Source organism: Acinonyx jubatus, chromosome F2, assembly GCF_027475565.1.
Source record: "Acinonyx jubatus isolate Ajub_Pintada_27869175 chromosome F2, VMU_Ajub_asm_v1.0, whole genome shotgun sequence".
NCBI classification, from domain to species: domain Eukaryota; kingdom Metazoa; phylum Chordata; class Mammalia; order Carnivora; family Felidae; genus Acinonyx; species Acinonyx jubatus.
Genome location: NC_069394.1, coordinates 59,471,331 through 59,498,512, shown reverse-complemented (window position 1 = coordinate 59,498,512; position 27,182 = coordinate 59,471,331). Strand labels below are relative to the sequence as shown.

Sequence of the window (27,182 nt, the reverse complement as noted above, 5' to 3'; positions counted from 1 at the left end):
TGCTGATTTGGTGACATGGAGAACCCCAGTGGAGACATCCTGCTGAATTAACGTTTTGGAAATGTTAAAAAGAAACTTCAAACAGACCTGGTTTAGCAGGCGGTCAAAGATTGTGCTCAGTGGGGATCATGTGAAGGCTAGCGGAGCAGTCACTCAGCCATGAATCAGGCTTGTCAATAGTTGCCTATTTTCTCAACAGGTGACTCAGAAAAGGCACACAGTCTGTTTCCCCTAACATTTCTGTGTGTACTCGCACGGAAAAAAATCATCCTAGACTTCTCCTCTGGCATTGTATGGGAGGCACAGCACACTCGGGTGGGGAAATTGTGGTTGAAGGGGTTTAAATATATTTTTTGGAAGTTATACTTTCCTTCTTTTCTAACTAATAAAAACTGAGCTAAGCTGTATTTAAAATCTACTGATTTTCAAGCACATTTTTATCCTAAGTTAGAAATCTGGAACAGATGCAATCAAAGAATTATAGAACAGGAAGAAATTTTGGAGATACCCCAAATCAAACTCTCATTTCACAGTTGAGGAAACGGAGGCCTACAAAGATCTAGTAGAGATGCAAGTAATTTGCCAAAGATCATATATGTATTGATTAATGTGTTAGGACAAGAACGTCCATCTTCTGACTCCCCAGTTTAATATGCATTACACTTGTCTGTAAGAAATAAATCAGAATTAGGCTTCATTTAGCAATGTAAAAGTACTAAAGGAAAGAAACCATGAAACCGGGCCAGATTGCATGGTTCAGTGTTTTTCTGATTTGGCATGTTTTAATTTTTTTTCTTTAAACTTGCCATGGAGAGAGTTAACGGAAAATTCCTTCCCCACATCACCAGGAAGTGGGGGTGGAGCAGGGGGTGAAAAGAGGTCCAGTACCAAGCTTTGTTTTCAACTCTCAACATGTAAGAGTTTACTACAAATATAGAGGACAAAAATAATACAGCATTTCATTGTTACTGATTCAGATTGGCATTGTAAACTGTGCAATACAAGCTACTATTATGTCAGAAAATTACCAGGTATCCATTAAATGAGCCCAGACTACTTTCTATTGTTCAAGGATTTTTTAGTTGTTTTTGAGAGCCTAAGTACAGAGTTCAGTGAGAGTTCTCAGAGGTGACTCCACAATCATAGACGATCTCATTAGCTTAGTCAACCTCACCTACTGTTCCCTTCAACACACAGTCATTACCAGCCAATGCGAAAATGGAATCTGAGGCTTAGTAAATCACCTCATATTGGCAAGATGTTTCCCAGAAAACTACCCTGTTGAAAATACATTCTACATAATCCAGAGAAAAAACTGGTAAGAAACTTAAGTAAATGCCAATCCCATAAAATACACACACAACCATCTACAACACAAAACTCTTAGTGCCCAAGCTCACTACTTCCTGTTATTGAAATTTACCTTTTAGAAGTTTAACTCCTCATATGGTAAGAGAAAATAGGTATGTTAATGCAAAGGCTGACGGGAGTGCAAAAACCAGACTGGGTTTTTACATCAAAATGAAAAATGCCTTCAGCCTTTGACCCAGAATTCCCACATATAGAAATTAACCCCCAAGAGATAATTCAATAAGTAAAGAAAGATATGTGTGCAAGGATTTTCATGGCAGTAGTTTTTATGGTAGTACAAAGTTGGAAATTAAATTTAATTAAACATGAATTAAGTTTGCAAGAAAATAAAGCTATGTGTGTATACACACACACACATACACACACACACACACACACACTGGCATACAAGCAGCTGTTAAAAATGGTCATTACTTAATATAAAGCTACAGTAATATTAGCATGAGGATTGACAAATAGATTAATAGAACAGAATAGAGAGCTGAGAAATAGACCCACACTTATTTGGTCATTTGATTTTCGACAAACACAAAAATCATCTAACTGTGTTAGGAGTCCTAACTGAACGCCATGTGTGAAAATAAACTAAACACCACAACTCCTTGTTCTCACCACACACAAAAAATTAACTTTAGGTCTATCTTAAACCTAAATATAAAAGCTAAAACTACAAAATTTTTTGATGAAAACAAAGGAGAATATCTTCACAAGTTGGGAATAGGCAAAGGTTTCTTTTTTTTTTTTAATTTTTAAAAAATGTTTATTCATTTTTGAGAGATGGAGCGTGAGTGGGGGAGAGGCAAAGAGAGAGGGAGACACAGAATCTGAAGCAGGCTCCAGGCTCCAAGATGTCAGCACAGAGACTGATGTGGGACTCGAACTCACAAACTTTGAGATCATGACCCTAGCCGAAGTTGGGCACCCAGCCGACTGAGCCACCCCGGCACCCCAAGAAATAGGCAAAGGTTTCTTAAAAGATAAGTTACAAGTTACTTTATAAAATAAAAAAACCATAAATTTGACTTCTTCAAAATTGAAAACGTCTCATGAAAACCCACTGATAAGATGACTAAGGAAGCCACAGGCTAAGAAAACTATTTTCAAAGTATAGATAACAAAGGATTGGTATCTAGGATGTATAAAGAACTCCTATAACTTAATAATGAAAAGACAAACAACCTATTCAAAAATGGGCAAAAGTTTGAACAGACTCCTCACAAAGTAAGATATATGAATGACCAATAAACACATAACAAAGTACACAACATCATTTGTCATCAAGGAACAACAAATTAAAACCATAGTGAGTATCCTTACCCACCAGGACTGAAATTAAAATGATAGCACCAAATGTTGGCAAGGATGTGCAACAACCGGAAATCTCATATATCATTGGTGGGACTGTCAAATGGTGTGTTACATAAAACATACACCTGCCCTATGACCCAGCAATTCCACTCTTAGAGATTGATCCAAAAGAAATGAAAACATCCACAGAAGATTGTACAAGAATGTTCACAGCAGCTGTATTCATTATAGTTAAAAACTGAAAACAATTCAGATGTCTATCAAAAGGAGAATGAATAAACAAACTATGGCATATTCACAGGAGACACTATTCAGCGATTAAAAGAAACACACTACAGATATATGCGACAACATGGATGAATCTCAAAAACATTTTGCTGAGTAAAAGAAGCATTACACAATAGTGTGCACTATGAGCTCATTTAAAGTTCTAGAACAGGCAGAAATAAAATATCATGGAAAAATATTAACAAAATTGTTGCCTTTGAGGGTGGTGAATGCTGGGATTTACTGAAAAGGGACATGAGGGACATTGTTGTGGTGATGGGAAAGTTTTCTATCTTGACAGGGGTTTGAGTTGTACATGCATATCGTCAGAACTTGTCAACTGTACACTTAAGATCTGTGCATTATACTGTATGTAAATTTTACCTCAAAAGGGGACAGAGGAACTATAAACAAAAATGAGGTTAATGACATGAATGTCAAATTACTGGGGTAGAGATAGATGTCCACTTCTTTCTTTGAAATGCACCCCCCCCAAAAAAAAGACAGATTAACAGAGATGCTGAAATAGAGAGATAAATGATGAAACAAGTAAATGATGAAACAACTAAATAACAAAACTACTATACGTAGTCACAAACGCATATATAATTTTTCAATATAATGTCATCCTGAACGTTTACCTGAATTTACCTCTATTCATAGATACTTCTCTCATCTTTGTATACAATGAAATCTAACTTCTCCTAAATGATGGAATGACTGAATGATGTTCAAGTCCATCTATAGCAAATATCAAGAGAAGACAGAAAATAAAACTAGTTCGGTTTGGTCAGTTGATTTGAATATCAAACTCCGTCATGTTTTTGAACAACATGAAAATGTAGCAATAGTTGTACCACCTTCTATTAAAAACCTGCGACTTGGCTCAGAGCAAAGAATCTTTTAAAAATGATCTATAATAACAATAAACTGTAAGCCACTTCTACTTTAATTAGAAATATAAAGATTATTAAGAAATAATGTTATCTTGAATTTTAATGGAAAGCTTTGTCAACAAATAACATTTTGAATTTTGTAGATTGCTGATTCATATGCAAACAGAAGGAAAAACAAGATATTTCCAATTGTGTTGTACCAAATAATGGAAATGAACAAATCACAAGATATTGTAGAACCCCCTCCAGGGTCATGCATAATAAGAACATTGTATTATAATCTCAGAGTACCTTTATCATATATTAAGATTAAAACTGTGCCCCTAAATTAACATATTTTATTGATAAAAAGAAGAGTTTATACCTTTATTTATTAGGTATGATTTTTTATTGGCAATTGAAACAATAAATCTACTTTGTATCATATTCTGGGATGGTTGGGTATAACCCAAAATACCATGCAAGGAAACTGATCTATTAGAAGTGTACTGGTCTCTTTAGATATTTTAAGCACCAAATAGATTACTATATATAAAATTTGATGACATGTAGCAGAATATGCTTATGGCATTAATAATTTATAGATATTATATTAACTACGCTACTTAATTTAAAAACACGTAACAGACCTCAGAAGGATTTCTTCCTTTTGCTGCATGGAACAATGTGCCTTTCCCTCTCGGTTACAGAAATACTTAGCATCATAGATCAATAAAGTAAAAGTATTCTGTCATTTAATTGGAATTGAGAATTTTTTAATGGTTAATAAGTATAAAAGATGGTCAAAATGTTAAAAGAAGTTTATCTTAAGCATTTACATTTTTCTTCAAATGAGCTATTTTATTTTTTATTTCCCCCCGACAAGTTATTTCAAAAAACACATATCAGTTACTTTACCAAGTGATTTCATCCCTTATTTAATGTCTTTTCTATTTAATGTAATATTATAGTCTTTCAGTTGTCATATAAAATGTCAATAAAAATTCATATTCTTTTCATTACTTATTTTACCCACGTTTAACGACAGGGTCTCTTAAAGTAAATCATAAACTACTAGGAGGAATAATTCCCAAAGTTCAATATATACGTGTATAGTTAATATTAATTCTTGGGTTTATCTAATGAAAAATGTGACTATAAAAGAACAATGATTAAAATATCTCAGAAATTATGTATACAAATGAGTACTGTTTTATTCATATTCATCTGGGAAAGTGACAATATAATTGTGGAATTCTATTTTGGAACAGTCTTTCACAAGATAGTGTACCTCAAATGATGTGTATGTCCTCTCGCTCTCTCTCTCTCTTAACACACACGAAGTTGCCGTCTTTCGTGATCACAATTTCAGACACAATATTACTTAGTTGGCATCTCCAAATGCCTTGTAGTTATTTGTAAAAATCAAAGCCACTTCATAAAGTTACTAAGTTGTTATCAAAAGAATGTTTGGAAAATTCTGAAGACATTTCTGAAAGTGGAAACTTAAAAAAAGCAAAAATACATTGCCTCCCAAGATGGGAGGTAAGACGGTCACTTTGGAGGAACCAATACTCAGATGTATGTGCTCCAGAATGTGTTGTGTCTGTTTTAACTGTCACTTTGGAAGGAAGTGTGCTAGAATGGAAAGAAATGTGTCAGGTATCAGAAAGCCAGGGTTTGTGTTTCAGCTCTGCCATTTGTAAGCTGTGCAAGTTTGGGGAAGTCCTTTCACTTTTCTGGGTTTCAATTTCCTCATCTTTAAAATAAGAGTTTATCTAAATCAGCACAGTCCAATAGAAACATAATGTGGGCTACGTATGTAATTTTTATAGCCATATTTAAAAAGTAAAAAGAGGGGTGCCTGGGTGGCTCAGTCAGTTGAACGTCTGACTTTGGCTCCAGTCATGATCTTGTGGTTCATGAGTTCAGGCCCTGCTTTGGGCTCTGTGCTGACAGCTCAGAGCCTGGAGCCTGCTTCAGATTCTGTGTCCCCCTCTCTCTCTGCCCTTCCTGCTCACGTTCTATCTCTCTCTCTCAAAAATAAATAATAAAACATTTTTTAAAAATAAGTAAAAAGAAACAGATGAAATTTTTATGTTTTTATTTAACTAGTATATGCCAAATATCATTTCAATATTTAATCAATTAAAATATCATTAATTAGATCTTACACTTTTTTGTTTTTGTTTTTGTTTTGGTGTTAAGTCTTTGAAATCCATGTGTATTTTGTACCTACAGCACATACACAATTTCAAATGCTCAAGACCTACATGTGGCTAATTGGTTAACATATTGGACAGCAAGGATCTAGTCAGTTGCTAACAGTTCTTTCAGTTTTCAAAACCCTATTATTACTCTATTGTCAAAATTAATATGTTAATAGAGTTCATGTAAAATTCAGCCAAGCATATGAAAATTATAGATTAAATGCTTCCACAAGATGTCTACTTTCTTTTTTCTTTAATGTTTGTTTATTTTTCAGAGAGAGAGAGAGAGAGACAGAGTGTGAGTGGAGAAAGGGCAAGGAGAGATGGAGACAAAGAATCCGAAGCAGGCTCCAGGCTCTGAGCTGTCAACACAGAGCCCAATGTGGGGCTCGAACTCACAAGCTGAGAGATCATGACCTGAGCCGAAGCTGGGGACTTAACCCACTAAGCCACCCAGGCGCCCTGGGAGGTCTACTTTTATCAGGAAAGATTCTTTAATTTCCTATTTTATCTGGCATTTTTAAACTATAGATGATTTTCCTAACATTGAACAATCATTAAGAAGTAAAGAACTGGTGATTATCTTCTAAATTCAACCCTGGAGAGTGGATTCATTAATCTATTAAACTGGTTTATGTCTATTAAAGAATTGCCAAGTCCCCATTTCATATTATATGATGTAGATTTGGACTTCATCTGAAACTTAGGTCTTTATGTAATCCTAAGAATCATAAGACTGTTTTCAAATGAATAAACATTCAAAATCACTCCTACAGTCACAAAACCTATTTGATTTCTTCTTTGTTTCATTCAGTCTAAATGATTTAGGCTATGAAATAGTTTTTATATTAGTGAACCATACCCCAAGCAAATTTATGTTCAATAATAGATATCATTATCAATTCTTGGCAGCTTATTACTAGATGGTGATAGTCAGATTCTAATAGATAAACCTTTAGCTATGTTGTATACCTTAGTAATTTAAAGACTGGAGGAGGACCTATTTGCATCACAGGACAACTTCTCAATTATCAGTTATACTTGCAACAGACCCCTGCATGTTTTTTTATCTCCAGGTACAATTGTACATCATTTCAATTAATTCATAAGTTTGTTATACCAAACTTGACAAAAATTATATAAAGGTACTCTCTGACAACCTTCTCTTTCCTCTCAAATTTATAAGAGTAATAGCACACTCAAGTGTTTTTGTATCATTATAAACCACTGTATAACAGAAATCTTAAAGGGAAGTTAAAAAAACATCCCACATGCTTTATCAAAATACAAAAGGTGTTTCTGAAAATCTCTAAAATGTATTTCAGCACTATATATAGTGAAAGCTGACATAAATTCATCTTTATAGGGGGCAACATAACATATTTGATCTTTTAATAAATAGCATAAGATATGTTGTGTTTGTAAATTTGCCTTTAAGATAAAATCATGACATTTGAAGTCAACTTTCTACATGATTCATATTATTTAAGAGGCATTCAGCAGAGCCAGCATGACACATGATATTGTCTCATTTCCGAAGAAAAAAGGTAAATATTTATTACAGAAGCCAATGAAGAGAGTAATAAAGGCAAAGTCAGGGAAACTCCTAATGTTAGGTGGCCCATGCCTAGTGTGCTGCCGGGCACTTTGTTCAATGGTTGTTGCATGAATGGCCATAGAAGATATACACCATACAGGGTGGATGTGTATAAAGACTGTGGCCTGCATTCATTCTATACATAAATAAATAAATACATACACACAATACATATACTATGTATGTATATGTCCTTTTTTTAAAGTTTTTTTTTTAACATTTATTTATTTTTGAGAGACAGAGAGACAGAGCACGAGTAGGGGAGGGGCAGAGAGAGAGTGGGAGACACAGAATCTGAAGCAGGCTCCAGGCTCCGAGCTGTCAGCACAGAGCCTGACCTGGGGGGTTTGAACTCATGAACCATGAGATCTTGTCCTGAGCCAAAATCAAGAGTCTGCCACTTAACCAACTAAGCCACTCCACTAAGAACTTTTCATGTGATTCTGGCATCCCAGTAAGAACTTGTAACATGATTCTGAAGTTTCGATCTTAGTTCTCAATTTTGGTGACATCAAAATTCAAATCCTACGGTGCCTGGCTGGCTCTGTCGGCTGGCTCTGCAGCTCCTGGTCTTAGTGTTATGGATGTGAGCCCCACATTGGGTATAGAGATTACTAAAAAATAAAATCTTTTTTAAAACTTTCAAATCATTTTCCTGATTTCATTCACTATGCACTGCATTCATTCATCAAGTATTTATGTAACCAGCACTATGATAGGCATGGGGCTGATATAAAAAGAATAAATGTATCATGAAAACAGACCAATAATTATGTAAAGACAGGCAATGTTATTTGAGGAGATTAAGAAACTTGCCCAAGGTAACCCAGGCTGTTGAGTACAATAACCAGGTGTCAAATCCTAACCTGTATGTCCTCCAACTACCCCAGGAAACATAAGCTTCGAGCTGGTTAGTGGTTGTGACGTTTAACTTTATGTGTCAACTTGGCTAGACTGTGGTGTCCAATATGCTTGGTCAAATACAAGCTCAGATGTTGCTGTGAAGGTATTTTGTAGATGTAATTAACATTTATAATTGACTAACTTTAAGTGAAGGAGCATATCCTCTATAATGTGGGTGGGCCTCATCCAATCAGTTGAAGACCTTAAGAGCAAAATCAAGTTTCGCAGAGAAGGAATTCTGCTTCAAGACCATGACATAAAAATCCTGCTTGAATTTCCATACTACCAGTTGCCCTATAGATTTCAGTAAATGTTGCAACATCAACTCTGCTTATGTTTCCAGCCTGCTGACCTGCGCTACAGATTTTGGATATCTCAGCTCTTACAACTGTGTGAGCAATTATGTAAAATCTCTCTATACATACATACATACATACATACATACATATCCTATTGGTTTTGTTTCTCTGGAGAACTGTTATGATACAGGAAATCATAGCTAAATACAGAGATTGGGAAGGTATCAAAATATGAACAATAATGCAAGTCATGGAAGTGGATAGGACACAAAAGGAACCAAGGTACCAAGGATAAAACTTAGGTACCATAGAATTTAAGGGGCTAGCAGAAGACAAGAAGTCAAAGGAAAAGATTAAACCAGGGCACAGAGGGTTTCACAAAGAAGGGAAGCAATATTGCAGAAAGGTCAACTAGGATGAGGGAAGAGTTTAGGCCTGGTATTTGGCAATTAGTAGGACAATGGTGACCATGGCTAGGGCAACTGTAATGGTGATTGGGATGAAAATCATTCTGTATTCCTTTGCATTATCTACTATAAATAAGAGGTGAATAAGTGGAACATGTATGGCAATTGAGGAAAGGAAGAAAATAATAGTTCAAAAAGGAAGGTATAATGGAGGAGGAAGACTTTAGAATGAGAGGGATATTTGTAAGGTCAGAGAGAGAAGTCATTGGAGAAGATAAAGGCAGATGGCAACTGTTGGGAAACCAAGTGTCAGAAGGAGTATCTCAGAAGATGGGGTCTAGACCACAGGAGTAGGGGTAACTCTAATCAGAAGCGAAATACCTCTTAGTCAAGACAAGCAGTGTATAGATAAGGGACTGGTGGTCTCATGGATTGCTCTGAAGCTGGGGCTCCATGCCTTATTTTATTTATCCTTTATTTCTCAGGGAATTTAGAGGTGAGGTTATGATTAAGAGTCATTATTGAATAATATATTCAATGTATCTAGTACTATAAGGGATTGCAAAAAGCATGAGACCCATTCTCTGCCAGTCTACCTGTCCTGCTAATATAGCCTAGTATATATTTAGTCACTGAGGAAACAAACAAAATGTCTTAACCATTTCTAGCATTGGGTTACAGAGTATATCGTGGGAAACCTTTAGCCAAATATACTCATTTCTGCCAGTGATCAGTAAAAAATACTGGTCCTCTGGCTTTCATCACTTGTACAAATTTTTTTAAAAGAAGCTTGAAAACAAGATTTCCAATATGTGGTTTAGTTATAAAAATAGCTACGATCTCAGTGGTCAAAGAAGAAACCACTACTATAAGAACATGATAAAATAGCACATAATCTTATTATGCTCAAATGTTAAAAGACTTAAGCTTGATGTGATCAATAAGTCTATTACTTTGTTAGCTGTGAATATAAAGTGATTGTACAAATAATCTGTAACTTTTTTTTCCTTAAAATATAAGGAAATGCACACAATTTTCTCAGATTCTACTAAACAAGGAGATGGGTGGTTGGAAACTAAAATCTTTAGGTTCTCCGGTGATGCGTTAACTAAGCCAAAAGGACAACTTTACTCATTTCAAAATGTTTTATTATAACAGCAATCTCCGAAGACAAACACAAAAGATTCTACTATGCTTAGATTTTAAAACATAAATAACCAATTTAATGCATCACTAATGATGTACAATAGATGTCTTCTTGTAGTACCAATTCGAACAAGAGACTGATGTAATCTGCCAGATACTTCAAAGTAACTAATTTGGTAATAAGAAAACACTCCTTTTGTGCAAACTTTCCTACTAAAAAAAAAAAAAAAAAAAACAACTGTGGAAACCTTCCCAGTTGGATATTTACTAAATAAAAGTGTTGAACACTCATTAAAGTGTTATTTAATAAAAAGAGAACTAAGCACTTCAGGTCTTAAAAAATTTATCTTGAATAACATTAGGCTTTTAAGTAGAAATATAACCTATACACAGAAAATAGATATTAATGGCAAAGTATGACCTATTTTAGAATTGTGTATTTATATTCAATGTATTTATATTCAATGCCTTAAAACTTTTAAATATCAATTACATTTGTTGCTATTATGTTACACACTCCATTTACACACTCTCCAGATGCCTTATCTAGGAGAGAAGTATACTAGTATGTTTCATTTCTCTATAAATCTTCCTCAGCAAGTATAAGTAAAACATTTCCCAGACTCTAAACTTCTAAAGGTAAAGGCTTAGGTCAGTTTCCTGAACAAATTCTATTATAATGTTTAACATATTTTTCTAGGGAAAGAACTTTAGACTTCTTTCTGCTTTTTATCTGCCTCTTTTACCTATCATGGAATCCACAATTCCAACCTTAATGGGGGAAATATATATAAATATGTTTATATATATATATATATATATAAATATATATATAAATATATATATATAAATATATATATAAATATATATATATATATATATATATATATATATATATATATATATATGAAACTGAACAAGCATTTCCAACAGCATGTTTAGTAACATTCTTTTTCTCTGACCAAGGCCATTTGCAATTTGTCTTTTGGCCCACAGATGTCAACCAAAACATAAATGTAAACAAAACGTTTTCAATTATCTGTTGTTTCTTCTCCAGGAGCAGTTAATCCTGGGAAAGTACCAATTATTCCACAAAGGAACAAGAAAGAAGGGGTTTCCATTTCTGTAGCCACTGTGGGATGGGGTGTCCAGAAGTAGCACACAGGAGATGATTCTTAGGGTTCCCTCCAATGGTATTTAAAAGACCTAATTACCTAATTTGTGAAAAACATCCTTAAAATTGGAATTTTTTTTTTATGGCTAATCATTCAGGGACAGAACTCATAATGTTACAGTAGGATCTTCCTTCATTGCATGTTTTAAGATCTATGTCCCCAAAGTAATAAACTAAATGATCTGAGCCAGGTAATTAATAAATTACATTATCAACAGAGCAGTGTGTTGTTTACGCCATAGAATTTTAGAACTTAAAACAAAAACCATTATTTCTCAAATTAATTTGTTAAATTGTTTCTCATCTAACGTAATTGTTGTGTATGCCCTATGTCAGTACATTAATCATATAACCGCTTTGCATATGTGCAAATTTTCATGGCTCCTCATGACCCACCACTGGATGGAATCCAAAGTCTTTGTCCTGTCTTCTAAGACACTTCACAGTCTGATCTCTGTGTCTCATTCTAGCCCTTGTTCCCACTGATATCTAAGACTAGTGCACACTTCACCCAGAGTTCTGTCCACTGAATAAGGCTCCCTCCTCCCTCATCAGTGCCTGAGCTCTTGCTAGCCCCACTGCCAGACCAAATACTTTTTATTAAATGCCTTTTTCTCTATTGCCTAGAGGGAAATCTGCTTCGTCCTTTACCTTCTATAGAGAAGGCCACCTTCTGCATAAGGTTTTCTTAGCCAAAAACATCCCCGCCCTGTCCTCAAAATTCCTTAAACATCTTGCTTATATTTCTCATCAGCCAGTGATCTTTCATTTGCATTACAGATTTTCTTCTAACCACGATGATCACTCCTTAGGGGCGGCATCCATTTTTTATACACATCTTTAGATCCATTTACCCATACATTGTCACACTGCCTTGTATGCAGCATCCAATAAAGGTTTATTGAATGAATTAACTTTTATGTAATCATAATCTTTTATTCTGGATTTATTCGTACTCGAGCATTCACTGCAGAAGCCAGTGGCAAAAACTGTTACTGCCTGTAATCTCCTCTCAAAGCAAACAATAGAAATGATTAATATCTCCATTATAAATTCAATTGGAGGTGAGACTAGAGATCAGCCTCATTCATAAAATGAGACAGTAGAAGCCCATAACAATACCGACGCCAGGAACTAAGGCCCTGAACGATAGGTTTCCTTGTAACTGTGAAAAAGATATACTGCATATGAAAGTGTACATAGAAGACATCATTTGGCATAAAACAAAAATGAATACGTGGTACACTGAAGTGCTTTATAATGAAGTTTTGCTTAATATATTCTTTACTACCCTATTTAAGTGGTCAAATTTTAAAACCTCCAAATCAATGAGGCTTAAAGTAATAGCGAGGCTCATTTCCTGAGATGATACATGATTCTCTGTTCAGAGTTCTATCATCTACATAAATTGAAAAGACTGTAATGGAAGAATTAATAAAACAGGGTTTCCTTTCACGGAACTGACCTAAACGGTGAATCACAATTTGAAAGTTACTCATCTAAAACAACAACAAAACATTCAAGCACCTTGCCTCTAGTTTAAAAAGCAGCACTTTTTTTTTTTCGCCCATAGAGAAACTGAATAAATATTTGCTGAATGGATGAAAAAACGACTGACTGCTCTTTTATTAGAATATTAAAAAAGAATACTTTGACAAGTGATGTAAATGTGAATGTCTGAGCATGTACTTGAGGGGAAGAAACTAAAAATGTGCCTCTTGGCTGAGATTTGAGCGCTGTGCCTCGAACTTTGTACAGATTCTGCTCCTGAAGGACAGGAGCTGCAGGGAAACTCCATTTCTGTCTGGTGGTCCCAGCCTGGGCTTACAAACCGTAGGGAGTGAGTCTGTTTCTTCTAGAATTAAAGCGGTAGTCTGCTACTTTTTCAAAGCTATCTGGAGACAAAAGGGCAAAGTAAGACCCATATAAAAAGAGAGGAAAATACTACTAAGAGAAGAGAAAACGCCACTAATGTTAATATAAAAAAAAAAAGTGAACTATTATTTGGTGACCCTAATAAAGAAAATCTTTAGCACACTTTGAACATGTTATTGTGTCTCAGGCTATTTTAAAATATATTCCAAGGCCCAAGTAGTTAGGGAGACCTCCAGAAACCTTTTATATTGATGCAAGCCAGAGAGCGAGCAACCTGCAGTGACCGGTATGAGTTTATATATATATTTTTTAAATATATGAAATTTATTGTCAAATTGGTTTCCATACAACACTCAGTGCTCATCCCAACAGGTGCCCTTCTCAATACCCATCACCCACCGTCCCCTCCCTCCCACCCCCCATCAGCCCTCAGTTTCAGTTTTTAAGAGTCTCTTATGCTTTGGCTCTCTCCCGACCAGTATGAGTTTAAAGAAGACTTCGGAGAGCGTCCTCTCAGCTACCACCAGATATGGTAGCTTACTTAAAACAGGGTTGGTAAAATTTAGCTCAGGTTTCTTCAGTAGTTAGTATTTCCCAAGAAATTTTGGGATAAAACTGTGAATAACCACAGTAATTTTCTCTTCAGTATTTATGTTGTATCCCAAACATAAATGTTTGCTACCAAAAACCAATACAAGGTGTATCTTCACCCTTCCTCTATTTTAGAGGAAAGTTTAAGTATTACACAGACTATATACTTCAAATGTATACAGTGAATTTTTCAAAATGACAATTTTAAGGTCCCATCACTTAGGAAGAAGTGACAAAGGAGGGTATAAACGTCCTGCTGTTTTCTCTCTCACTGGCAGCTTACTTTTGCCACCTAGTGGGGGAGGCAGTTTCATAGTCAGGTTTGTGTTTTGTAGAAGACCCAAGAGCAGAGGTCAGCTTCTTATTAGAAAATGATCAAACATTTCTTTCGTATCAGGGATTTTAGGTGAATTTTTTTAAATAACCTTAAGTAATTTCTACAAAACTGGCCTGTTCCAAGTCTATCGGTTTTCTTTCAAGCAGTTAGTTTCCACTACAGCGATTAACCTAGATGATTGAAGGGAAGATAAAACCTTTTTGTATACATGTTTGATTTGTAACTCTGGGGAAGGAAACTTTTCCTGGTTTCCAATGGTTCTGCATCCCCTTACTTTGTAGAATTTCGCAAGGTATCTGTTTTGGTTCCTTCCTCTATTTTGTGCTTATATGGGGACCTAACCTGTATCTTCAGCCCTAATTTCTCATTGTGACTCTGACCTCAAATCTTTTGTTGTTTACTGAGTATCGTCTCTGGAATGGACATTTAACACGTCAAAAACCTAAGTCATGATCCTCCAAAAGAATCCAAGAATCAGCTTTCCTTTTGAGCCATGTGGCGGGCCTAATCAGGACTAGAGTGCAGGCTAGGGTTAACAATGGCAGAGCGATTTTTTTAAAGTATGTAAAAATTAATGAAACAAGTTAAGTAAAGGAAACAATCAGAAGTCAGGATCAGTTTACTGGGCTGGGCAGGAGGGAACATGATGATCAGGAGTTAGGGTGGGGCAATAATAATTAACAGGAATTGAGGTCAAGAATACAGGAAATTTGAGGCAGGTCACAAAGCTGAAGCTAAGAAAATTGGAAATAAGAGGCAAGAAATGTTGGAGAAAGTATCACAGCCCAAGTCCCCAAGCTTGAGGTACATGCAGGGATGAAGAGAGTGGAGGACCAGCAGAGACGTGCAATTCCTGGGCCTGGAAATGCATGGTGATTTCTGGTTTTCCGCTCTATTTCTGCTGAAATAGTGAGGTGGTGGGGGGGAGGGAGTGGAGAATAATCCTCACAGAGTTTGCTGGAGAATTTCTTGAGGTTCTGGGCCCAAATAAATGATTGCTTACCAACATTTCCATGATCACAAATGGCCTTATAATCCTCTTGGTCTCTGAGGCTTTGAAGCTTATAAAGTTTTTTTTTAAACATCTTTATTGAGGTATAATTTATATACCATAAAGTTCATCTATTGTTCAACTTTTAACAAATTTACAAAGTTCTAGAAACATCATCACAATCTAGTCTTAGAGCATTTCTCTTACTGCAAAAGTTTCACTGTGCCCATTTGCAGTCATTCCCCACCCCCATTCCCAGCCCAAGGCAACCATTGATCTGCTTTCTCTCTCTCTAGATTATTTACCTTCTCCGGAAATTTCACATAAATGGAATCCTACATGTGGTCTGTTGTGACTGGTGTCTTTCATATGGCATGTTTCTGAGGTTCTTTGTTATAGAGTATATCAGTTCATTCTTTTTCATTGATTAGTATTCCATTATATGGATATATCGCTCTTTATTCATTCACTAGTTAGGAGGTATTCAGATTGTTTCCAGGTTTTGGCTATTATGAATAATGCTGTCATGAATATTGACAGACAAGTCTTCATGTAAACATGTTAATTTTCCTTAGCAGATATAAAGTGGAATTGCTACATCATGTCGTAAAATTTGTTTAACTTAAGAAACTGCCAAATAATTTTCCAAAGTGGCTGTACAATTCTACATTCCCACCAGCAATCCATGAAGGTTTCAGTTTTTCCACATTCTTGTCAACATTTGTTATTGTCTGCCTTTTCTTGTATGACCATCTTACTGGGTAGGAAGTGGTATCCAATTGTGGTTTTACTTTGCCTTTCCCTATGGCTAATTATGTTGAGCATCTTCTTAGGTGTTTATTAGCCAATTGTACATTTTCTTTGATGAACTGTCTATTCCTATCATTTATCCATTTTGCATTGCCTTATTATTGTGTCATAAGAGCTCTTTGTATATTCATAGGCATGAGTAATTTGTAAGATATATGATTTGCAAATAGTTTCTTCTAGTTGGTGCCTTGTCTTTTGTTTTTCTCAATGGTATCTTTTAAAGCACAAAGTTTTAAGTTTTGATAAAGTCCAATTACCCAATTTCTTCTTTTATGGATTATGTTTTGGTGTTGAATCTAAAAATTCTTGGCCTAACCCAAGGTCATGAAAATTTCTCCTATGATTTTTCCAGAAGTTTTACTTTTTTAGATTTACACTTACATCTATTATCATTTTAAGTTAATTTTTGTATATGGTTGAGGTAAGGGTCTAAATTTATCTTTTGCATATGGATATTTAATTTTCCTAGTACCATCTCTTAAAAAAACAATCCTTTCTCACTTAATTTCCTTGGCACTTCTTTGGAAAATAGATTGAACTAAATATAAAGGTTCATTTCTGGACTGTTCCATTTGATTCTGTTCCGTTGATCTACATGTGTATCCTCATGCCGTTAACTTAGAATAATGTAGTTTTATAGTAAAATTTGGGTAGTGTAAGTCTTTCAATTTTGTTCTTCCTTTTCAAAATTGTTTTAACTGTTCTGGGCTCTTTGCACTTCCATATAAATGTTGGGATCAGCTTGTCAATTTCTAAAAAAAAAAACAAGAACAAAAACAAAAACAAAACAAAAACCTACTGGGATTCTGATAGAGATTGCCCTGACCATATAGATCAATTTGAGGAAAAGTGGCAACTTAACATTAATGGGTCTTTTAATCCACGAATGTTGAATTCTCTCATATATTTAGATTTTTAACTTCTCTCAGCAATGTTTTGTAGTTTTCAGTGTAAAGTCTTAATACTTCTTTGGTTAAATTGATTCCTAAGTATCTTATTATTTTTGATGGTATTGTTGATGAAATTGTCTTCTTAAATTTATTTTTGGATGCTTGTTTCTAGTATATTTGTATCTAGTATACAATTGATTTTTGTATATTAATTTGTATCCTATAACTTTATGAACTTATTTTTAAGTCCCAGTAGGTGTGTGTGTATGTGTGTGTGTGTGTATTTCTTAGGATTTTCTAAATACATAATCATGTCATCTACAAATAAAGTTTTGTTTCTTCCTTTCCAAGTTGCATGACTTTTGTTTCTATTTCCTCCCCCTCACCCCTTTTGCAGTGGCTACAAACTCTGGTGTAATGTTGAGCAAAAAATGTTTAGTGTAAGCATTCTTGTTTTGTCCCCAAACTTATGGGGGGGAAAGCCTGCAGTCTTTCATCATTAAGATGACATTAGTTGTAGAGTTTTCATAGATGTTCTTTATTAAGTTAAGAAAGTTCCTAAATGCTCTATTCCTAAATTGTTCAGAGCTTTTAATCAGGAATGCATGTTGGATTTTGTCAAGTGCTTTTTCTGTGTTTACTGAGATTATTGTATTTTTTCCCCTTTATTAATATGATGTATATAGTATGTGATTTTCAGATGTTAAATCAACCTTGATAATGGTGTTTAATGCTTTTTATATGTTGCTTGATGTTGTCCCACAGTTTCTGAGGCTCTGTCCATTTTTAAACTCTTTTTTCCCTGTTTTTCAGGCTGGATAATTTCTTTTGATACATCTTGAAGTTCATGGGTTCTTTCTTCTGCCATCTCAAATCTGTTGTTGAATCACTCTAGTGAATTTTTCATTTCAGTAATTCTCTATTTGTTGAATTATTATCATGTTTTTCTTTAATTCTTCAAACATGGCTTCCTTTCATTAGTTGAACATATTTAATATAGCTGCTTTGAAGTCTTTCTCCGCTAAGTCCAAAGCTCTGGGCCCACAGCTTCTTTCCACTGAGCATTGGTAAACCTTTCCTTTCTTTTCATATCTTGTAATTTTTTGTTAAAAACTGGATACACACACACATGCGCGCGCGCGCGCGCGCGCGCACACACACACACACACACACACACATGGCATATATATATTGTAGTAACTCTGGATTTTGATGTTCCTCTCTCAGGGCTGTTGCTCTTCCTGTTGTTTTTCCACTATTAATTTGCTTGATTAAATGTATGCAATCCATCTCCCCAGGGCATGTGCTCCTTGTGTCTCTCTCTACTCAGTTTTTTAAAATTTCCTTTTGTTTTTATTTTTAAATCTGACTTTCTAGGAATGACCCTTGTGTCTGCATAGCTTAGTCAATTACTGATCATTAATTGTGCTCCAACACCTTAAGCCAATATACCTTCTACTCTCTGCCAACAGAGCTGTGTTTGGGTTGGGAAGCTCATTCAAATTTCTGGCAGTTCTCAGGTCTGCCTGGGCATTTACTTTCTGCCAGACCCTCTTGCATCTCCTCTGCATATGTGCAGAATTTCACGTGCAGCAGGGATGATGTATAGATAGCTTGGGCCCTCTTTGGTCTCTCCTGCAGGTGTGTGAAGTCTGTTGGTCAGCCAGGAATATGTGCGGTTTACCAAGGCCCCTATCACTGTATCATTCCCTGAATCTCCCTGATAAATTTCTGGCTAGTCTGTTTGTCTATTGTTGACTCCAACCAAGACTGTAACGTCAGGTTCACAGAGTCATTAGCCAGCCTTTCCTATCTGTTTGCCATCAAGATATCCACTGTTATTCACAATGCCTATGGGCATAGGGTTTCTCACATTCTACTTTAAATCAGGTGAGGCCATTCCTCCAGTGAAACTGCTGGTTTTCATGGTTTTCCTCACCCTTGCAGAACTCCTATGCTGACTGAGCCTCAAAGTGGGGCATGGGAGCAGCTCCAGACAGAAACACCATAGGACCCTACTTTTCTTACCTGAAGTCCAGTCATTTTTCCGTGAATAACTGCTTTTCAATTTGTTGAGTGTCTTTGGTCAATTTCCAGAGTCCTAAAATTGCTGTTCTTGATAATTTCGTCCAGTTTGCTTTTTGAAAATAATTGTCCAGCTCTCACTCTGCCATATTATATTGGTAGTATGCCTTTAAAGCTATTTTTAATTGCTCTGCTTCTTTCTGTCATACTCAGCTGGTCACTAAGGTCTGCTGATTCTTTTTATGCAATGTCGCTCTGGGAGAGATGCTGTTTTTCTTGCCATTTGTAGAGACACACCCATCAAGATAACCAGCACTATTGTGGAAGCTTTCTTCCCCACTACAGTCAACCCTGCATCTGGCTACTAGATTGATCTTAGAGACACCAGCATAATCATATTCCCTGCTCCTGACTGAAGAATGGTTCTTTGCTGCAAAAACATAAAATGTGTACTACTTAACCTAGCTGTCAAAATGTACTCAACTGCCTTGATCTTATGCAACATTATGTATTCTTGGAGCTCCCACCAAGTTAAGTTTTTCTTTCCCCACATAGTCCTTGCCAATTTCCATGTTTCTAATCTTTCTCATGTTGTTTCCCCTATGTGGGAAGCCCTTGTAATTTGTCTTTCAATTTTTGGTCCACCAACTCCTAAAAGAAGCTTAATCAGGTGAACTCTTCTGTTCTTGATCATTCCTATATTCCACAGCTTTTCAATATTCACATATACATATATAGATTTTGTACACGTTTCTGACACTAAACATGTCACTTTGCCATCAGTCAATTGTTTCTGTATGTGTTTTGTCATTTCACCAATATTTATTTCCTTTTAAATGGGTTTTATTTTTTAAAGCATTTTCGAGTCACAGTAAAATTGAACAGAGAGTACAGAAAGTTCCCATATATCCCATCTCCAACTTTGTATTACACTCAGTTTGAGGGCTTTCACAATTTACAAAATTGGAAATACTCCTTAGCATACAGTACAGTGATGGGCATGAAACTAGGGCTTAGTATGACTGCTGAATGAATAAAATGCTTCTTGATTTCCAATGGAAATTTTCAAAAATCGTTTCAGAAAAATGGTCACTTTAGGATGTCTCTACCCTCCTCCCCTTGAAGAACTTAACTCTTCCATATACCTCTGAAAGCAGAAGTGATATTTAACATTTGTAATAATTTGTGGTATGAACACAAACCAATGAATTCAGACAATAAAACGGTCCTGAAAACTCCTGTTGGCCCAAGAAATGATCCATCAGTTGCTAGATGATGGAGAGGTCCCAGAGGTCCTGGACATGAGGCCACAATGGTAGGGGGTGAAATATGTGGCAGCAGCTATTTGCCAAGTATTATGAAAGCATTTAAACATTTTAACACTTGGTACAACCATATCAGAGGGCACAGACTGAATATCAGTTCCATGAACAAGTAAAATGGTATTCTCTGCATTTTATAATGACTGCAGAATAGAATATCTATAAAATGTACTTCTGTCAATCATAGGCAGTTTTGGATTTGAAGAGCAATGAGAACAATGAGTCTCTGTAATGCAAGGTGCGGACAAGGACAGAAAACAGTCAGAAGCCAATGTCAAGGGGTCAGTTAGGCAGTACAAGATCAAAGAGAACCAAAGTACTGGTAGGCCAAGACAAACCAACAGAGCAGACAGGTGGTAAGTAACCAGCAGTCAGAGTACAAGGGTCAGCCAAGCAGACGGTACGGATGTGCTAGGTAAGGAGACCAGCAAACAGGAGCCTAGGAAGCAGAAATGTAGCAGCAACGAGGCTCTGGCAGCCAAGCGAGTTTGTTCCTGAGCTGAAAAATTGCTTATTATGTTTCCTTCTATGACAAGAACTGATGTGAGGCCATGACTTTTCTGCATATGAGGTTTAGTGAGCCAGGTAGGAAGCCTACTGCATATTAGTCCTCCGGAGTGAGAAATTTAAGTGTGGGTCTTGGTATAATGGTGACACTTCTCACCAAAGGTACCAGAGGACGGTAGCACACCACTGGACTGCCTACGAAGGGTCACAGAGACGTTTTTTATCACTACGTTGACCATTACTAATTTCACATATGTTAAATATTTGGGGGCTTAAAACTGTCTTCAAATTCCTTCATCAGAGGATGCAAAGAGAAGCAAATTAACTAAAGGGTATTTTTAAACTATGTGATCTGAAAAGGCATTAGCTGCCAACTTAGAAACAAAGAGAGCAGGCCAAATAACTATTAGCAATGAAAGAAGAAAATTGGATTTCTGAAAAATAACTAGTTTGTCTAAAAAAGAATTTTGGAAATGGGGAGAGACATGACTTAATTGAAGGTGTATTACTAAGAGTAGGTTTCTGTTTTCGGTTTTAAATAGTATAATAAATCATACACAACACCATAATTTGAGTTTACAAGGAAGGTAATACTCTTTAGGTTGTAAAAGTGACCTCCAGTGGGTAATAACGCTTTCAAATCTGTGGCCTGGGGGACTATATGCCATTGATCGTCACTTTAAAAAGTCTATATAGGCAACAGTTTTCCACTATAACTTTCACATCCATTTAGCCAATTATATACATATGGTATTTATTGGTTTAATAATATATCTGGTTATGATTCATTAGTATGAACTGTTAACAGAAAGGTTTGTAGAATATTTCCCTAATGATCTTCAAATCAACTTCAAATATATGGATCTACAGAACAGTAGAAATATTAAATTCCTACTTAAATAATGTAAACTTGGAATACTGAATTAAAAATCAAGGAACTAATGGGGTGCCTGGGTGGCTCAGTCAGTCAAGCGTTTGACTTCGGCTCAGGTTGTGATCTCACAGTTTGTGAGTTCAAGCTCTGTCTCAGGCTCTGTGCTGACAGCGCAGAGCCTGGAGCTTGCTTCGAGTTCTGTCTCTCCTTCGTTCTCTGCCCCCTCCCCCACCCCCACTCACACACACTCTCTCTCTCTCTCTCAAAAATATATAAACATTAAAAAAGAAAAGTTTAAAAATCAAGTAACTACTGACATGGAGTTTGTATGAAGGTCTCAAGTTGACCAAAACTTATTAGGGAGAAAAATCTAGAAAATATTTTTGGTTCTATAATTTGTTGAGATCATGAACATGAAATTATCTTCAAAGAGATAATCTGTTGTGAAACACTGAGCTATAGGTAACTGGGGTACAGGTCAAATAACCACCCTAAAAATCATTTTTAGTGTAGTTGAGAAAAGTCAGGTTTTTAGAGACCTAAAATTTCACACTTTCTGTTGATTAAAATAGCTGTTAATCATCACTTCAGGAAAAAGTGGGAGAAAGAAAGCAATAAATTAAATTCGTGGGTTTTGACTGTAGTCCAAAATTAATTTTTGGGTAAAATTAATAAGTCACTTGTGGGCACAATATCACTGGATATGTGCACCCTCCTAGAAATGTGGTCATGCTATACTAAGCATAAATGGAATCATGAATCAGTTATAAAATATATAATATTTAGTCTTCTCACTGCCTTTCCCTATAACTCAGTGTTGGTTCTGGAAACTGCTTATACAGCTGAAATAAAAGAAGTGAAAGATCACCATGGAAACAAGAGAATATTCCCTACTACTTAAAAAAAAAAAAAAGTCCAGCTATGAAATGTTTCTAAATGGGATTTCAAAAGGAGACAAAAGTAACCTCCTTTGGTATAAACTTTCTTTCAATGCTCTGATGAATACTGATAAAGAAAGACTTATTATTCCCTTAGAGAATAAAATTGATTTCCACTGTAGAGTAAATAAATACAAAATTCACAATCAAGTCTAACTGTGCTGTAATAGGGGAACTATTTCCAGAAAACTGGCTCCTTTCTGAAAGAGAATGAACTCTGAATGCCCATGTTTAAAATAACCATTTGATACAAATTTCAAAAGATGAATGCCTAATGTTTCTTCCTTCTAGTCCAGGAATTAGACCAGCAATTTTTTTCCTGTAAAGTGGCAGATACTAAGTATCTCAGGCTCTGCAGGCGACAAGGTCTCTGCCATAACCACTCATCTCTGCTGTTGTGGAGTAAAAGTGGCTATAGACAATACCCAAGTGAATAAGCATGACTATTTTCCGATGAAACTTATTTATGGGCACTAAAATTTGAATTCCATATCATATGTCATGAAATATTACTCTTCTTTTGATCTTTTTTCCAATCATTTCAAAATCTAAAAACCATTCTTAATTCAAGCGGTAGCATGGATTTGGCCTGCAGGTCACAGTTTGCTGACTCCTGTTCTAGACCATCCATGAGTGGTAAACTATCCAGTGGTGAGAAGTTGTTCCTACTGACTTCCTGCTGATTTTTTTTTGAAGATATGATTGAATTTATAACTGTGTGTGGTGACAGATGTTAACTAAATTTATTATGACAATCATTTCACATAAAATGTTGTATACTTAAAACTAATACCATGTTATATATATATCAATTATATCTCAATTAAAGAAAATCTAAAAACAAAAACAAAACACTATGTGAACTACTGGGCCAATTACTGAAATATAAAATGTAAAGGAAAAAAAAGATATGATTAAATTCCTTAACCACAATATATACTTGTGTAAAATGGGAATTTCATATAATAAAGTTAAAAGTCAGCAGAAGAAATTTTTTTCCTATAATCATGGGATACGTTTCAAGTAGAGGAAATATTCTGAAATATTTCAATATAAAAAAAATCAGTATATATGAAAACAATTTCTCGAAGCAAACATTAAAATTGATGTGCCTTTCTAATATCTCTCTTAGCACCCTATTTCATAAAAAGTAAATGAAAATCAGGTTACATTTTGAATTTTGGCAGCTCCGGGACCTCGTGGAAGCTGCCAACGGCAGTGATCATTCCCTCTCTGTCAACACCCCATGGCACTCAGCACTCTGGCTTGACGTGTGGAACAAGAAAAACAGCTGAAGTTCAAAACCGACACTGAATCTATGTAACACAAAGAATTCCTGAACCCTATTACAGATACCTCTAGGATGATGACATGGGGTCTGTTATTATACAATGTCACTTAAGTGTGTCCTTTATGTTAATAAAACAAAACAAAACAAAACAAAACTTTGTCTTAGGTAATTGTTGCTCCAAACTATGAAGTTCGTGTCTCTTTATATTCTGAGGACTGCAGTCTCCAGTGACATCATTCAGTGGATACCGACTTATGTACTACAATACGGAATGCTAGAATCAGGAGGCAGGCTCTGGAACTTGAAGAAAGCAATTCAGGACACTGACAAGGACGGAGGCTTATGCATAATAGGTTACAAAAATTAAAGATTACAAACAGATCAGTGGAAGAATTACTGACAGATTCCAAATGCTACATATACTCAGTTACATATACTCAGAGTACGCAAACACTCAGATGTCAACATGCGAAAGTACCAGAATGCTTTCACAAATAATGTCCTTATAAGGCACCATGAGAGAAAGCATACTAGGACAAACATTGTACTTCTCTCACTAGTTCTACCAAATTAATTCTACCAAATCCAAGTTATTCTAATTTTCTTAGAAATCCAATTCAATTCCATCCTATAAACATGAATTGAGTGCCTCCTACATGCCAGAGCATAGACAAGGAGAATTCAAAAGTGAATAAGACATTGCCCTGCACCTCCAAGAGGTTACTGCCCAGCAGGGTCCACCAATATGAAAAACAATGGGAAGATAGTTTGATAGGTTTAACAATGGAATAACACAGAAAGTAGATTTGGGGAAGGCCTATTGACTGCCACTGACAGCTTGGTTGGATCTGACAGATACAACAATTAAAGTTCCTATTATGAGCAAGGAGAGAATGGCCCAGGCAGAGGGAACAGTGTAGACAAAGACACAGATGCAAAAGAGCATGAGATATGGGAACTCAATACTGCCAGAACATAAAGTGTGGGTTTTAGTTAGGTACAGGGTGAATGGTGAAGGATGAGATTGGAGACAAGGGCAGGGACCAAATCATAATGCCCGGAGACCTGCGCTGTGCAACACATACGTGGTACTGAGCACTTGGAAGTGTGGCTAGTCCAAAATGAGACATATGAGAAATGGTTAAATACCTCAATAATGTAAAAAGCTGATTGTATGTGGAAGTGATACTTTGGATATATTGGGTTAATTAACGTATATTATTAAGATCAAGTTCACCTGTTGTTTTTTTTAATGAGTCTGAGAGAACATTTAGAATTATATAATGTGGCATTTAATTCCTCATGTAGTAGTCTCTGTAGTTGATTCTTCAACAATCATTTCACCCTAAGCATTTAGACTCATGGTGATCTCAGGGCACCTGACTGGCTCAGTCAGTAAAGCATGTGACTCTTGATCTTGCGGTCATGAGTTCAAGCCCTATGTTGGGTGTAGAGATTGCTTAAAACATAAAAATCTTAAAAAAGAAAAAAAAAATCTCATAGTGATCTCATTGTCTCTTGCCAGCGACTATTTGGAGATGGGCTTGTGAATGACTCAATCCAGGCATGCACCATGAAGGAAAGATGGCTGGAGGAGTTCCTGATATAGATGTCTTTGCTCCTAAAAGGAGATACAGTAAGATCAGATCTCTCATCTTCTTTTAAATGTGGATACACTGCCAGTGACACAGAGAACTACTGTGGCCATCTTTCCATGAATCAGAGGATGAAGCAGAGCTAAGAAATGGAATAACCTGAGTCCTTGTTGACATTGCTAAGCTACTTTATCAACGAACCCTGGGATTCACCCTTCCTCTGAACTTCCTGTCATGGGAGATAACAAGGTTCCTTATTGTTTAAGCCAGTATGAGTCAGGTTTTCTGCTACTTGTAGCCAAAAGCATCCTAACTGATCCACTCCATCAGACTAACGTTTACCTCAAGGGAAAGGGACTATATATGTACTATCATTTAAGACCATCTAGCACTATAAAAGTTCTGTGTATAGTCTATAATCAATCCATGCATTATTGTTGTGATAGTATATACTATCACATATGTGTCATATCACATTAATTAATCAGGAAAGAAAAACCTATGAGCAGACTTTAACTAAACAAAAGTAGAAGAGAATACCCTTTAGATTTGGATTTGTAACTTGTTCCATGTACTTCATGGTTGTGTTTTCACTGAGAGGTTGGCCTTGAATTCCAGTCAAAGCACCCACACTGGCAACACCTCAGCTTGGTATGCAAAGATGGACATAAATTTTTACAGGTGATGTAGCAAATGAAGCAAATATACGAACACTATAGTTTATACCTCACAGAATTATTATGAGAATCAATCAAAATAATGGATGTAGAGCCTAGCACAATATCTGGTACAGAGTTAACACATTTAATATAAATTTGGTTCCTGTTTCATTTATCTTGTAGAATGTGCTAATTATGCTTTGTCTTTTATATATATGTATATAAATGTGCTAATTATGCTTTGTATGTATATGTATGCATATGTACATAAATATACTAATTATACTTTGTCCTTTATATCATAATCTCATCTTATGTTGACGAGAAGTCAAATTAGAGCAAACAGTAATTTACATGTTATATACTACATGGGTGAGTTAGTGCTTGGTTAGGTGGTTGATTTATTCCTTTTTTATATGAAGCAAGTGAGTTCCAAAGCTAACCTGAACACAATAAGGTAGGTAGTGATAAACCACATAACTAGAAACTAAGCTACAGTATTTTAACTAATCTACATCTGCCTACCCAGTGCTGGTGAGATTGGTGAGATTAATAATGCAGTCTAAATGAAGGTGAATAAAATAAAATATAAAGACAGGGAAGGAAGTTTATGATTTTGAGGCTGTACCTGGAAGGTGACCGATTTAAGCAAAAGAGAAAGAGTAAACAGGACTCAGTAACATCCAAGCACGACGAAGAAAGATGTAGAAAGTGTCAGGCCACAAGGAGAGAGGAAAGAATATTTGGTGAATTATACCCAAGCTAGAAGATTCCAAAAACCTTTCTGCATTATTATAAATGATTCTGCTTTTAATAATATATACTAACCAATATAAATTTAATTTCCAAATAGGATATATTGAAAACCATTGAGCAAAACCCTCACTAGCTTAATCTTACCGAATAAATGAGCTCTTTAC

The 27,182-nt window shown here is 35.7% G+C and overlaps 1 protein-coding gene across 14 annotated transcripts in view; it reads right to left on the bottom strand.

Annotated features, from left to right (window-relative positions):
* STAU2 (staufen double-stranded RNA binding protein 2) overlaps window positions 1-27,182 on the bottom strand; it is a 305,709-nt gene that overhangs the window by 69,544 nt on the left and 208,983 nt on the right. The window contains exon 12 of one of the 14 annotated variants that reach the window (XM_053208297.1): window positions 17,693-19,506. The exons of 12 other annotated variants lie outside the window; for them this stretch is intronic. In XM_053208297.1, coding sequence (XP_053064272.1) covers window positions 19,441-19,506 — 66 coding nt within the window. In that variant the 3' untranslated portion in view covers window positions 17,693-19,440. Of the gene's footprint in view, window positions 1-17,692; window positions 19,507-23,494; window positions 25,630-27,182 lie in introns of those variants that run through there. One more of the 14 variants, XM_027064369.2, reaches the window with a different exon arrangement.